The sequence below is a fragment of the Grampus griseus genome (genome assembly GCF_964374135.1).
Source record: "Grampus griseus genome assembly, chromosome: 3".
NCBI classification, from domain to species: domain Eukaryota; kingdom Metazoa; phylum Chordata; class Mammalia; order Artiodactyla; family Delphinidae; genus Grampus; species Grampus griseus.
This window is the reverse complement of record NC_139019.1, coordinates 29,062,533-29,078,723: the sequence shown is the minus strand read 5'-3', so window position 1 is coordinate 29,078,723 and position 16,191 is coordinate 29,062,533. Positions and strand designations below refer to the sequence as shown.

At 38.4% G+C, this 16,191-nt stretch overlaps 1 protein-coding gene across 1 annotated transcript in view; it reads right to left on the bottom strand.

Annotated features, from left to right (window-relative positions):
* Positions 1-16,191, bottom strand: part of SPEF2 (sperm flagellar 2) — a gene marked incomplete at both ends in the record, with an annotated part of 174,444 nt that overhangs the window by 85,711 nt on the left and 72,542 nt on the right. The window contains 5 exons of the mRNA XM_082651380.1: positions 633-707; positions 4,430-4,594; positions 8,025-8,182; positions 9,206-9,314; positions 15,814-16,070. Coding sequence (XP_082507506.1) covers positions 633-707; positions 4,430-4,594; positions 8,025-8,182; positions 9,206-9,314; positions 15,814-16,070 — 764 coding nt within the window. The remainder of the gene's footprint in view (positions 1-632; positions 708-4,429; positions 4,595-8,024; positions 8,183-9,205; positions 9,315-15,813; positions 16,071-16,191) is intronic.

Sequence of the window (16,191 nt, the reverse complement as noted above, 5' to 3'; positions counted from 1 at the left end):
AAAATCTTATAGGCACGAATTTGTTTCTGTACTTCTAGACAGCCAAAACAGAAAAGGAAGTGCTATCATTTAGAGGTGCTAACTATCTAGCCATGCAGAGGAAGAAAGATTTTCCAGTTCCTTGATTCTGAATGAAATTTCCCACCTAGGATTTCAAATAGGGGTGACTGAATGATGTAGTGGGCATACTATCTCTTCAGAAAATAAAATACCAGGTTATTATTGATATAATAAATGTTTTAGCTCCACTGCTATTGTGTTGAGGACTTTATATCAAAGTGCTTATCAGTGAAAGCAATTCTATGGGGGACCCAAGAAAATATGGTTCAGCATGTAGTTTTCTGATGGCATAGCTTAGCCCAAGGATAACACCTATAATATCTATGATGAATGGATATTCTGTATCTTAGATATTCTCTAAATTATTCCTCACAAGCATCACTTTTCTTAGCAGGACCTTTGCTAAGACCCAGGCTACAGAAACACTGAGGTTCTGTTTCATCGGCAAGCGCTTATGGTTTACAAATGCCTGAGAGAGGTATTCAGTGTATACTACTACATAAATATAGCTATTTTCACTGAAAATTATAAAATGCAGAATTATATTTAATCATATCTATCTTGATCTGTACCTTTTCTTTGGAGTGAAGTTTCACTTTTCTTCCCTTTTCCTTCCTGAAGGGGTTCTCGATTACCATGAGGGGGTTCTAAACAAAATTCAACACATAATTATCATTGATGATTTTCTTCAATATCCTGGGCTATGATTTGTAAGCAATCAAATGCTATTTCTCAAAAACAGTTATATTTGTGAACTGCCTAAAATGGCTTAGGCCTTTACTGTGAGTTAAAATTAATCTGAAGACAGACTGTGGATTGAAATTTCTTGAATGACAACCCTGATAGTACTATTCTATTTTGTGACATTGAGAAGTTGAGTCCTAAGCTTAATATCAACATTTGGTAGTGAATTTGATTGTAAACTCTTTAGTGCAACATAGTTGCAGAATCTTAAAAGTTAGTCACAAGTCCATTTGAAGCAGATGGCTCTATTTGGATATAGTTCACTGGAATGATTCCTATACAATAAGACAACTGGGTCTGTGATAAGAATGATGCCAAAACACCTTGAAGAAGAGTTAAATAACCACATTGCTTTGCTATGGAGCATCCTTGAACTTCTATTGACCCCACACTTGGTTGCCTTGTGACGTCTACATTCCACTGTGCATTGACTGTAACTTGTAATGCAAAGGATGGTTTGGGAATATATACGCTGGGTTCCCCGGAATCTAATTCAAAAATATATTGGAAAGGGGAAAATGGGAAACTGATGAACTGGAGGTCAATAAGATGTCCCAAATAATAATTAGTTCTTTGAAAAAATCACTACATCCCACATAATTTACCAAACAAGTTCAGTCGTCTTCCTCCCTTTGCCCTGGGCTACAGTTTTTTGTTTTGATTTTTTTTTTCCTTCATTGGAAGAATGCACATATGGGACAATTTAAATGCTTGTGATGGAGAGATCATCTGACCTATCTTTGTATTTAGAAGTGTTAGTTATAAGAATGTGTAAATACATAACTCATATCACTTACATTTAAACATCTCAGCTCCAAAAACCAAGATTCCATAGAAATAAGACAAGGAAAGAAGGATTAACCTTGAAACTTTGTTAACCTCCATAAAAGGACTTTTAAACATCAAAATAGTTGAACACCAAACTCATTCATAAGTAAATAAATAAATCCAAACATTTGAATTAGTTCCTTTTTTTTTTTCTTAGAAATAAGCTTAATAAAAAAAGTCTAGATAAGCTCTTAGTTCCTTTAATAACAATACTCTGGGTAACCAACCATTGCTCTAAACTTTAGCAAAAGGCAACAGCAAAGAGGGTAAAATAGAGACACCTAAGATGTTGAACTTATAAAATATTGTGAGCAAGTCTAATTTCTGCTGGGGATAGCATGCATTCTGCCTATTTTTAAAAATTATTTCCAAAATGTATTCTGAAATTGCAAAATATATTCCTAGCAGCATGGATAGCAAGCATTACCATACTCTGTCACACTCAGAGCTTGAGTTTTAAATTAAATTCTGACATTTGGTAGTAGACTTGATAATAAACCCTTTAATGGGACATACCTGTGAAGTTTTTCAAATTTAATCTCAAGTGCATTTGAAGCAGATATAAAATACAGAACTGTAAAAAATTAATAAACAGAAAGCACAAATAAATAGAGTCAGGAAACCAGAAGGGGGAGCTCTCATGCCCTAAGAGGACAGCATTGCCCAACAGGAGGAAGGAAGACTCCTCTTCTTTCCTGGCAAGGACTCAGCCAATGAAAAGCCATGGACTCATCAAGTACTATGGCCCTCCCAACTTCCTTTTCCCCTCTATAGAAGCATTCTCCTTCTCTTGTCATGCGGAGACTTGCACATGGCTTGCCATGGTTGCAGACCCTGAATTATAATTTCCTGCTAATTCTGAATAAACCCATCTTTGCTGGAGAAATATCTGGCAGTCTATTTGTTTCAGGCCAACAGACTCATATACAATGTAGAACTATATTTGGACAAAATGACTTTTAGTACTTAGTGTACTATGCTTCCTTCTTTACCCTATTTCCACCCTTTTTTTTTTTTTTTAGTAAATAATTTCTCTTTTCTTCTCAACTTTTAAAGAAGATTGTAATTGGATGTTTGCTTTGGGCTTGTTCAGAAGCCTTAGGCTTTTAGTTCTGCAAGTATGTTCTTTTGAAAAAAACTGTAAGTTATTTATATAAAAATAAACAAACCTGGGAACTTCCCTTCCTAAAATCATTTATCCCAGCTTCCCTGAGCTGTAAGGGCAGCGCAGCCTGTGCTATTGCCTCATCAACGTCTACTAGCACTGAGATCTCCTTGCAATGATGCGTTGCAGTTGGAAGGCAGTAACTGGGCCCCTGGGGATTAATTCTTCTATATATTTTTAAAGATCAGGCACTAACCCAGCCCTTGGTGGAAAAAAAAGACAGATACAACCACTCTTTGAAGCAACAATAGCTTTATTATTCATCCAATGCACTGTATTCAAGTATACAATTTTATTTAATGTCACGAGCAAACTTAAGAAATTTAAAGACTGAACCGTGTTGTAACCAGAAATGCTAAAGATGGGTTTCAGGGAATGGCTCCAATCCACAGATACTCCTGACTGTGAGGCCGAGGGGAGGAAAGGGAGGGGAGGCCACGGCCATAGGTTAAAGGCCTAGATGGGTAACTCCAGGCTCCCTTGAGCCTCTGTGGAAACTGTCTTCCCTGGCTAAACAGCATTTTTAAGGTTTCCATTTGTCCTTCAGACCACTGCTTTGTTTTTCTAACGGGGAAAGTATGTATGGTTAATTAATTGCTTTGTGCTTTATTGTTTCATATGATAAAATATTTTTTTTTAGAATTTGCGTATTTTGCCTTTAGTTAAGCCCCATTTTATTGAAGTACAACCGTCTTTAATAGACCATAATATATGTTATTAAAGTTTTCAAATGAATTTGTTTAATATAAATAAATCTAATTAAAAAAATCAGACCCATCTCAAATCTCCACGAAGTAGAAATATTATGGAGTTTAGAAATGCAATCATGACACAATATCAAGAATACCTAGGTAGACTTGTGTAACTGCACAGCCAGCTACTTACAAAGCTAAAACCAGCTACTAGAGCCACATTTGTTTCATACACACAGCACCAAACTGATCCTGGCATTCTCCCAATATCACACATTTCAACAATTGAGGATTTTACTTTTGTCATTATATTGTCTACCACGTAACTTAATGGTCCTTAGTGGTTTAAGCTAAAAAATATTCTCTATACAAACTCTATTCATGTATGTTATATATTATAAATATACAAGTTTACTGAGATGTCAGGTGCTTGTTTCTACCCTTTTATAATCACATAACACTGAAGAGTGACAGTTGCGTATAAATTTTAGTCTCTAAAGAATGCTGTTGTTATGTTTCCTTATTCCTGTGGACAACAGGTTGTGCTAACTCTCATTTTCTGAAGATGGTCTTGCTTTTTACATAAACACAACTCTATCACTCTGCAAATAGACGTCTGTCCTCTTGATCTGCTCTAAGCTCCTTCTGGTATTCTCTGCGCCTTCCCTCCTCTCATCTGTGGTCTTATTCTAATCAGTAGATCTGGGTGTGAGGACTCCACATTCCTTCCCACACAGTAAAGTACCTCCGCTTTGTGACAGCCGTGCTCTCAGTGACTACTGCTTTTCCTCTTCATCAGAGCAGACAGCTTGCTTTCATATGGCTGAAGTTGCTCAAAGCCTGAATCTAGATAAATGGACTGGTACTATAATTTATAATTCTTTTCTAAAATGAAAATGAGAAACTGGCAAACAGGATTAGAAATCGTTCTGTCAATCACCTGATGCTGGTTTTCCTTTTGCAGCAGGAGTTTTGGAACGCTCACGCTGACCGTGGACTTCCTTCTCTTTTTCTGGTTCAGGAGGAGGGGGGAGAGGTGATGTAGCCTCAGTTGGGGAAACAACTTCTTTTTCCTCAGCTTCCTTTTCTTCTAATTTCTTTTTCACTTCAAAAGGATGATAAGAATGGACTTTTATTAGCGGCTCCAGACACCTACTATTACACTTGAACTAAGATAAACCTAAATTAATATAAAATTGCTCTTACTGAATTAGGGCGAACTTCATGTTTTAGGGATCTCCTTTAAATCATTCAGTCCTTAAAACTAAGATTTGAAGTCTTCTCTGCCTGGTTAGAAATACCGTTTACCCTGCCTCTGATGGGGATGATGATGATGATGATGATGATGATGTGTGTGTGTGTGTGTGTGTGTGTGTGTGTGTGTGTGTATCAGGTGGGAAGGCTTGTTGTGCCATGTGTAAAACCAACAATCTAGAAGTAGCTGGTGTGTTGCGATAGAAAAATAAATAATTATGTCAAAATTTCCAGGGGAAAAGCAAGGTGAAAAAGCACAAAGAGAAGATGTCGAAAGGACACGGAAGGGAAAAGAAATGTGCGGCACCGACATCTAGGGGTAAATACATATGAAGCATTTAGAACGGTGCTCAGTACACAACTAAGTCTTAGCATTTCATTCTTTCATGCAGCAACTACTTATTGAATCTGAGTTGTGCCGTGAAGAAAAGGAAGGGTTATAACAATAAGGTAAAACTACGCTAGTACTGTCAGTAATAATAATAATACGAACAATGCTAGGCACAGTTGTGGTTGCCAGAGATACAAAAGTAAAACAAAAGAGAAAAATCACTGCCTTGTGAAGCTAAATAGGACAGAGTAAAGGGGGTCAGGAGTGCTGTGGGGCAGCTCTTAAAGTGTATTTAACCAGAGTGCTTTGCAGGGTAGACCCGCTGAGAAGGTGGCATCTGAGAAAAGACTTGAACAGGTTCAGGGAATGTGTGCTCCAGGCAGAGCAGACAGTCAGCCCGAGGGGCTTGAGGGGCGGAGCAGGGCTGGTTCCCGAAGGTCTAGGCTCCTATCGTTGTTATGGCCCTTTGCCTTTCGGGATTCAGGCTCACTCTTCCCAGCATGCCCTCCCCACCCTTCCTGACTTCCCAGCCCTCCACCCTGGAAACGGCCGCAACTTTACCCCTGTAGCAGGGGCAGTGAATAACTGCACCCATGTATGGCTTTTCGCGGGCCTCTCACTGCTGTGGCCTCTCCCGTTGCGGAGCACAGGCTCCAGAGGTGCAGGCTGAGCGGCCATGGCCCACGGGCCCAGCCGCTCCGCGGCATGTGGGATCTTCCCGGACCGGGGCACGAACCCGTGTCCCCTGCATTGGCAGGTGGACTCTCAACCACTGCGCCACCAGGGAAGCCCCATGTATGGCTTTTATATCCATACTCCCTTTGCCCTCAGATTATTCTTTTCAATTCAGCAAGGCAAGGAGGCTTCATTCTATTAGATTTTTTTTTTCAAACTGGATTTTTTTTTCTGATTATAAAAGTGATATATAATTATTGTTTTAAAAATTCCCACAATTTAGACAAATAAGCAGAAAGAGAAATTTCCTGTTGACTCTTTGTCATCCTTCTCCCTCATCAAGGATTGTACGGCTAAAGAGAAAACCACAGGCCACAAATGGCATCACATAAAGCCCACGATACCAAACCTAGACTTACTACCTGCCTCAGTTGCAGTTTCTACCTTCTTCAGAAATGTAATTTTAATCAACCAGCTTGGAATTTTCTGGTCAGCGCTAATGAGGTGATCTGTCATGTGGGTCCTCTCTATATATCCCCAGCCCCGCAAAGAAGAGGCAATCTGCATGGTAAAGACCCCTGCAGTTCCCTTCCTCCAAAAAGAAGATGTCCTGGCCCAAAATAACCCTTTTTTCCCCCCCTTTTGCTAATGACTTCCCTGCCCCATCCTCCTATCTAAAAAAGCCTTCCATTCCTACTGTTCCACGAAGTGCCCTTCTAGTTGTTAGATGGGATGCTGCCCAGTTCACGAATAGTTGAACAAAACCAGTTAGAGCTTTGAATTTACTGGGTTGAATTTTGTTTTTTCTTAGCATATATTGTCAGACTCTTTTCTGTGCCTACATATTTAATAATAGACATACTTTTAAAAACAAAAAAGGGACAATTTAAATATAACCTGATTTCCCCTACTTAACAGTATATTATGATCATTTTTAAACAGCAGAATATTTATAGAAGTACCGTATCCTTTTATTTTTTGTTTTTAGCTTAATCAGGATGTTTAATACAGAGCACTGGGCTAGGTAAATGTTTATTATTTTAATGACATAATATTTATTAAAAATAATTAACTGATTGGAATGTAAATCTTAAATAAGTGGCAGTAGAGTCTGTTAATGTAATAAGTGATCAGAATGTAAAATCTTTAGGAAAATGTTGAAGTGAGTCTGATAGCTGGCAAAAACACTGATTCTAATTGGTAGATGTTTGACGCTACAGCCTAGAATCAGTTTGCTTTTGCCTCCCAATCAAGACCCTAGAGGTTTCCTCCCTCCTCTCCGCCTAATTTCTGAGTGTTAAATAACATGTTAAGCCTCTTATATAATATATGGATTGATTTTTGTTTTGTCTGGAAGCTTCACATGGGTGTTTTTGGGGAGCAGACATTTCGATGTGGGTGCTTGTCTTTCTAAGTGTGAGCTCCTGGGTCCCCAAGGTGACTGTGGCTTATATCTATGCACTATTTTGGTGTCAGTTCACCGATCCATTATAGTAGTTAGGTCATAAATCTAGGGATGGGAGACAGCATGCTACCAAGGCAGTTTTAGAATCCTTGTGATATTATGAATTTTGACCATTTTTTATTATACCAAGAAATTGCAGTTGTCAATAGAGTCAGGGGTGATTGATAAACAAAAGGGAAAGATTTTTTTCTGAATTCATTTCTCAAAGGTAAGATTTCCATTGAAGTCTGGCATTGGCAGTGTATGAGACTAAAATTCCTTTCAATAACAAATTCCAATAATACTGTGAAAAGTTAATGGGCAATTACTATTGGTTGAATGAAGGAGGAGGGAGGTCGGGATGGTTTAATGTAGGTGAGATGCACCCAGGGGCAGGCTTATAAATAAGTAGTTAATAGTCAGTAAATTCATACCAACACAAAAAGATTTGGGGGGAATAATCTGCCTAGTGTTTTCATCCTAAAAGGATAATTCACTCATTGTTTCCTTATAATGCTGAGGTCAACAGATTGAAATCTTTACCCTTCTCTATAACATCCTTAATTTTAACTCTGCTATTTTTTTCACCTGAAAACAACCTTTCAGCAAGATGACCTCTTTTGATTAAATTAAATTAAAATGAAGAAAGAAAAATCTTTTATTTAGAAACATTTGCAGTGGAAAGCGAAAATCAGAGGTAGAAGATACTTATAGATGGTATGATCCAAAGAGAAGAGAGAAATTTGCAATCGCATTTTTACTTCCTCCTAAATTCATTAAAACCACACATTTTCATTATGCAAGCTCAAAATTATAAAGAACTGTAATTACCTTTATTCTCTTTTTTCATTATTTCAGTCATAAACGTTTCCTTTACTTTTTGGCACAAAGACTGCTCATCTATGTCAGCATTCATTTTTATCAAAATGTTTTCTGGCTCTGTAAACCATTGCTCCAATAAAGGCCAGTTGTCCAAGAAGCCTACAATTCTGCAAAACCCAAATGTTCTATGAATATAGCATATTGACTGAAAGATTAGAGTAACATTAAGCATGATTTATCTGATGAATGTAATGAAAAAATAAGTTGCCAAAAAAAATCTGAAAAAGCAACTTTAAGAAATCTACAGGCAATGAAATACTATCCACTTTAAAGAAGAAATCATTTAATGCTGTCTAGCCATATATTTTGAGGTATATGAATGAGGAAAAGAAGGTTTGGCAATTCTATCATTTCAGGAAACCTTTAGTGTGGGTTCACGTCTGTAAGTGAAGATCTAAGGAAACATCACCTATACTCATAGCAGACTAAACGCTGAACACCCTTCTGATGGTAGCTACAGCCTGGGCCACATAGGTCACCTACTTTTTCTTGAAGAAGTTAAAGAGACCTTTGAGTAAGTATAGATGGTTCTGACTTATTTGCTTTACTCAAATATACTCTTGGAATGATTTTTGAAACAGCCTTGTCTTCCAAGAGTAGACAGGCTTAATGTAGCTCAAATTCCTCTTCCCTGGTTCACTTCATATTTTTAGAGTTCTCAAGGTTTCAAAAAATTGTCTAATTTTTTTCCCAATGAGCAAATTGCATACGATTGAAAGAAGGTTTTTGAAGCATAACTTCATTTTAGTAACACAAAAGTGGTTTTAGAATTACACTCTATAGTCTGATGCCTAGCTCTTTGACATTCCACGATCTTCATTGGCATTTGCTGAATGAGGGCTGAATTAGGATTCCATATAATGAACTTGTAAGTTCATGTAGCCATAAAGGGAAATGTTGCCTGATTTAATTCTTTTCTTTCCAGACTATGATGACTTGTGCTCTGAATATAAAAGCTAACACATAAATATTTCACTCAACATCAAAGCTACTTAGTTTTGTTTTACCTGTAAAAGACTGAATGCTAAGAAATACATTTATTTTCTAGATCTGATGATTCCAAAGAGACTAGTTGTCAGTCTGTTCAAAGGGTAAGAAACAAGAAGCAAGACATTGAGTTTTAAACTAACCTATGCTGTATTTGATCTCTTAAATTCTGGTCTTCATCCACATCTTGGTTTTTAGCAGCTACACGTTGATTGATGTCTTCATGAGGAGTTTCACTTGAAAATGCTTCAGCTATGTTATGGAAATTACTTAATTAGACATTTTGCTAAAGCAGTCAAAGTTGCAGTAGCACTGCTAAAAGGTACTGATACAAGAAAGGCAAATAGACATGGTCCTGCCTTTGGTCCAATATTAATTAAAATGTTTAACAAAATGTTGAAAAAGTATAGTTTTGGGATCAGCATTCAAATTTCCCTTGGAAATTGGGGAAAAGGAGGTAAAATACAACATTAAAGAGGAGCTGTAGTTTTAAGGTAGAGCGTCTTGGGACTGACCTTGAAGAGATGAGAATGAAAAATGATGGTTTGTCATGAATAACAAATTAGGAAACAATTAGAAAATCAACACCATGCTGTAAAAGCTAAGAATGAAATAGCAGGGTGGCCATAAAGTCAAATATGCAACTTATTTGTGGATATTATATTACAGTACAATAAAGCAATTTATCTTTCTTTCTAAACTTTATGATTTTTCTAGAAGAGACATAAAGGAATATACGACAAGAGACCAAAACCAAAAACGATCTCAACTTCTCTGATTGAGTCCTATTCAGGATTAAGGTACAAAGTCCAGAATACTCATGAATTCAGAATAAATGGAAAATCATAAAGAGGAAAAAAAGCCTTGAACTACAGTAAAAGGAATTAGATTACTCAGTCAATGCAAGAGAACATTGAAGAGCGAATTAATAGTGTTCAAGAAAATGAAGGACCTTCACAGGATATAGCAATCGATTGTTCTCCCTTTACATTCATGATAGAAAAAGAGGAAATTAAGTATTATAAGTAATCTAGAGATGACTTAAGGTATATGGGAGGATATGCATAGGTTCAATGCAAATATCACACCGTTTTATATAAGGGACTTAAGCATCCTTGGATTTTGGTATCTGAGGGGGCTCTGGAATTAATCCCCTATGAATGCTGAGGGAAGACTGTATTACATTATTTTATATTCACAACAAAACTTGTGAAGTAGGATTGTGATCCTAAAATTGTCCCAAATGGCATAGTTCATAAATGACAGAGAAAGGATTTGATTCCAGTCAATCTAATTCCAAGCCCTGAACTTCTTTTTAATTTTTAAACGATTTCTTGAACTATACCTGCCAAAAAGAATGCATACATGATTATACAGCTCAATGACTTCCCAAACTGAAAACAGCACCCAGATCAAGAAACAAACATTATCAGCCCTAGAAGCCCCCTCATATTTCTTTTCAGTCACTATAAATGACTAAAGTTATCCATCCAGAGCCTGCACTCAAAGCCTCTCAGTACCTCTCCCCATATTATGAACACCACTGTTCCCTCTCAGGCTGACCAATGGCCCAAGGCACTGGCTAAAAACCCAGGCAGCCACGTACTCTTCCTTTCTGACAAAAGCTTATGCTCCCACACTGGCTGAACCTTCTCCTTAGGTCTCCTGGTCTCCTACCAGTTGGCTTTGAGTCTGGGCCACTCCTCTCTGCCCAGCCCTAGCAGGACTGATGTTCAGTCTTTGAGGCCGCTTGCCTTTGGCCTCATGAAGGCTGCTTCCCTGTGATGACATCCTTCAGGCTTCCCCACGGACCCCAAGCTTTGCAGGGCCATGCTGCAGGCAATGCTGGTGACTGGGCTCCCACACCCCAGCCCAGGCCTCAGGACCCCAGCCCACTGGTCTGGGAGGAGGAGAGAATAACACCTTTATTTTGAAAATCTGTCCTCCTTTGGCTTATATGACATTACTCTCCCTGGATTTCTTCCTTTCTCTCTAGCTGCTGCTTCTAAACACCTCTTCCTTTGCTCTCCCCACTAGCTGTCTTGGCTGTCATCCTGGGTATTTTTTAAAATACACTTTTCTTCCTAGATGATTTGTCTTACCTTCAAGCCCTTAACTTTAGTACACACTTCCCTCCTGACATCGAGACCCATTTATAGAACTGCCCTCTGAACATCTTAGCTTAAAAGTCCCATAGGTACCAGGTACTTCAAGTTCAACATGTCCCTAAAGAGGCTCTTGTGTTTCTTTCCATATTGTCTAAGTGAATGGTATTATCATTCAAAAAATTGTTGCAGTCAACAACTTGAAGTCACCCTGTTCTCCCTGCAGTAAATTCACAACAAAATGAATGCCCCCATCCCCACTGATCAGTAAGTTCTACAGTTTCCCCCTAAATAGCACCTGAAGCTGACTCTTTTTACCTTGCCTCTCTAGCTGTCTTAATGCCTTTGTTGCTTTTCAGATGGTGATAGTTTTATAACTCATTTCATTGTTTCCAGTCTCACTCCCCTTCCAAGGCATCCTCCACACTGCAGCTAGAATGACCATTACGAAAAGCATATTGAATTGCATTAAATCTCAGCTTTAATAGAATTCGGTGACCTCACATGGCTTCAGGATAAAGTTCAAACACTTTAACTTGGGGCAAGACTTTTCAGCTGGCCCCTGCCTACCCTCCAGGCTCATTTCTGTCACTCTTCCACACCCTGCTGCCTCTCAGTCCTAACGATAAACTTGCTGTTCTCTAGACGGACCCTGCTTGCCGATTCCCTCGCCCTTCCTCCCTGTCTTGGTCTGGTAAATCTCTTCCCATGCTGGGCTCACCTAGTATAGCATATAAGTGACTATATTATAATAATCAGCTTACTTTTGTTTCTTCTCCCACTACATTGTCAACGACTCGAGGACAGGGACTTGCCCTTCATTTCTGTACTGTCAGTTCCTGGCATGTTATAAATGTTAGATACATATTTACTAGTGGCACCCTTTTAGCTCCCATCAGTCTATAACAGTGTTATCTGATAAGACAGATCTTTCTGAGATGATGAAAATGTTCTGCATCAGTGCTGTCCAGTATGATAGCCACTAGTCACATATGTATATGAAATGTGGTCAGTGTGACTGAGGAACTGAATTTTTAATTTTAAATCATTTAAATAACACCTGTGGCTATTGGCTGCCGTGTTGGAAGTACAACTCAATACTATAACTCCTTGGTTCCTTAGCTACAATTTCCACTAAATTCTTTGAAGGCAGGATCCATTTCTTCTTTATTACAGAATCACCAGTGCCAATCACAGTGTCTGGCATTTAGCAAGCACGCAATAAATAATAAGTGAATATGTGAATGAACAAGATATTTTTGAAGGATAGAATTTCATCTGTCCAAAAGAGTTCAGGTGGGGTCTTACTTAAGATGAGGAGAGCAAATTGGCAAAGTGATCTTTCAATGGCCATTCCAATCTTACATTCTAAAAAAGAAAAACCTTAAGCTATGTAAGAGTCACACTTTATCTTAACTTAAAATACTTGAACATAAAAGCTGCAGATAGATTTTCAAAGTTGTGGACATATTTAGCCTACTCATTTCTGACCAAAACATGTAAGAACTATAAACTCAATGATTTCATACTAGTTTTTGTGATTTAGAAGAACCTAATCTAGTAGTTGGCTCAGTTCACTTCAGACCTAGAATATATATGATTAGAAATACATATAAAAATAAAAAAATTAATAGTGCTTAACACTAAGTTCTGAGGGTAGATAAATAAGATTATTTATGTGTATCTGTACAAAAAACTTGACAAAAAAAATTCTCCCTGTCGTAGTGAATAAAGGGCAATTCTGAGCCTAGTTATAAGTAAGTGGTCTAGAATTAAGAAATTAAACTAGTTAGATGCTAACATCAGCTTTGATACATTTTCCAGAACCATTTGTCATGTGATTTTGATAGGGAATTGAAAGAACTCACACTGGATTGAGTAGATTTCTTGAAAAATTTGTGCCAATTGGTTTCCTTCTATTTTTTGAAACACACAACAAATGCTTCCTAGGGATCCTCAAGAGGGTAGGCAAAACTTCTAAGGCCCTTGTAGGATTATAATCAGCTCTCAGGGACCATCTCACCCACAGGTCTTTGTGTGTACTTAATAACTCGTCATATCTTGAAAGCAAGTCAGACTGATTTGAGTTCAGGGCCTTATTCCGTCAGTAGATGGCCATGGATTGGCAGTATTCTTTGCCAACCGTCAGATGATCCTGAACAGGGATGAGAACTTGGCTGAACAAGCGGAATCATCACTACTGTCAGGATAGCTCCCTTGTATGGAGAGAAGTAAATTCTCCCTTTTGAGATCTGATGAACAGCATCCAGTTTAAACTACTGGGCTCAACAGCTGAAGTCATATCTAATGGCTTTGTCATTTTATTTAAGTAAACAATGAAAGGAAGATCTCAAGATGTTACAAACTCAAAATAAGGAAGAGTGTGGCCTTGGATGAGTCAAGTGCTCACGCTTTAAATTTCCACCTATAAATAAAGGCACTGGAATAGATGATCCCGCTAAGTCTCTCCTAGCTTCGAATGTCATTGTGTTAGTAGTAACAGCAATAATGAAAGAATGATGTTACCACTTGTTAAAGGGCAGTTTTTTAAAAAGGTAAAATCAAGACACTCAAACAAATGTAAAATGACATCATCTAAATTTTCAAGTAATGAGGGAACCAGTAAGATGTGATGTTACAACTAGTACAAATGCCAATCTGAATAACAGACCTATTTACAGGTAGTCAGGAATGCTGAAATAGATGGTAATAGATGAAAGACTGGTTACTATGTATACAGCAATGTAATATTTGGAATAATCTTTTCAAAGTATAGAAATTAATTTTACCTTAATTAAATCAAATTCATCTGCATGTTCACGAACCAGAATCATTTGAAATACCATTAAGTCTCCTACAATTTATAGTTACAGAAGAGCTGAGTCAAAGCCAATGAAAGGCATAGACCCCTCTGAAACCAGACCCTCCTCAGGGTCCAAAAGACAGTACTCAACCTTCTAATGAAAGGGTATCCAATAATCTTTTGTTCATTTCAAAGTCTTCCACTATTTTTCCTAGTGGATACTATGTGCCTAGTATCATGTACCAGATTCTATCCTAAATGTTTAACATTTATCTCATTTAATGCCTGTGATATTGTGATATAATAAGAAATATATATTTGGACTTTGGCTCCTGACACAGAGCTCTGAAAACCCTTGTAATTTCCTGAGTGATAGAGGTAAAAGGAGCATTTATTTTTATTCATAATATACCCCTTTCAACTTTATCTGAGTTTATGTCAAAGAGGTGACTCTTGGATGGTAGGACCTGTTGCCTGAGAAACCAAGTGACTCGAGGGCTAGAACTTTCAGTCCTACCCCCTGATCTCTAAGGAGGGGAAGGGACTAGAGACTGATCACCAATGCTCAATGATTTAGTCAGTCATGCCTACATAATGGAACCCCCATAAAAACTCTAAAGAAGGGATTCAGAGAGCTTGTGGGTTGGTGAATGCATCCACGTGCCAGGAGTGTGGTACCCCCCGAAACTCCATGAGGATAGAAGCTCCTGAGCCTGGGACTCTTCCAGACCTTGCACTATGTACCTCTTCATCTGGCTGCTCATCTGTATCCTTTATGGCATTCTTTATAATAAAACAGTAATAGTAAGTAAAGTGTTGCCTTGAGTTCTGTGAGTCATTATAGAAAATTATCAGACCTGAGGAGGGGTCATGGAAACCCCCAATTTGTAGTCAGGTCAGACAGGAGTGTGGGTAACCTGGGGATCCACTACTTGAGACTGGCATCTGAAGTGGGGAGAAGTCTTGTGGGACTGAGCCCTTAACCTGTGAAAACCTGTGATAACCCTGAGGAGTTAGTGCCAGAATTAGCCTAAATTATAGGACCCCCAGTGGGTGTTTTTCAAGAACTGGAGAACAGGGTGGTATGGAAAACCCACACAGCTTTGTTGTCAGAAGTGTTGTGAGTAAAGAAGCAGTTTTCCCTTAATATCCAAAACAATACAATGAAGCATTCTATTATATAGGATGCGAAATGGAGGTTTAGAAGGATGAAGTACCTTTCCCAAGGTCAAATGCCTAATAACCTGGAAAGCCAGGGTTCAAGAATATGTGCTTTTACCTATAACCACTGAATTTGTGGAATAAAGTAATATTTTCATTTCAACAATGAGAAGTAGTTAAATAAACCATGAATCTTGGCAAGACTATTTGACCCCAGTGTGGAAGGACTGCAGCCAACGGATACTTGCTCCTCAGTTAACACGCAATCCAAGGGAAGGATGTTACCAGATGCTTGCCTGCAGCACCAGTGTGGTTCATGAGTTTCATCTGGGTGGCACACCAGGATGTACTAGGTAGCTACAGGAAGCTCCTCCACGTATGCAAGCCTCGAAAAGGAGGGCGCCTCTCTGCCAGGGGAGCTGCCAAGTTGATGGAAGGGTTGAATGAGATGCTTGTAGTTGGCATGGAATTCTCCACGAGCTCCAGGCTTGGGCTATAGTGCTGAACACTGACGGAGCCCCAGGAGGCAACTGTGCTGGACTAGGTAATTCTTTGGAAGCCTAAATGGATTCTTTATTATCCACTTATAATTGTAAATGGGAATATTCACCCTTTCAGGCAAAGAAAAAGAAAGAGCTCTGAATTATAGAAAAGAATATTTTTTAAAAGGTGTCCAGCTTACCCATGATGTCATTCATGCGATTCAGTGAGGAATTATCTGAAATATCTAATAACATGACAAAATCCAGTGCAGAAGGGGGGAGACGCACTTCTCTGGAAGCTGTAGGGTCAACAGCCAATGTGGACATTTGTGATTTATTTCCCTCCAGTTCTATGAGGTTTCTGTTGCAGCCTGTGAGTGCTTCCTCCAGAAGCTTCGCTTGGTTTAATGTCATTGGAAAGCCATCCAGGATCCAGCCTTTATATATGGGTATCTGACTAAATCAGGAAAGGACAAATCATTAACATTTTGATAGACACAAGTCCTTTAGGAATAATAACACAGTGAATCTTGCCTTTATCTTTCTTTCAGTTTCACAGTAACCTCCTTCTGCATGAA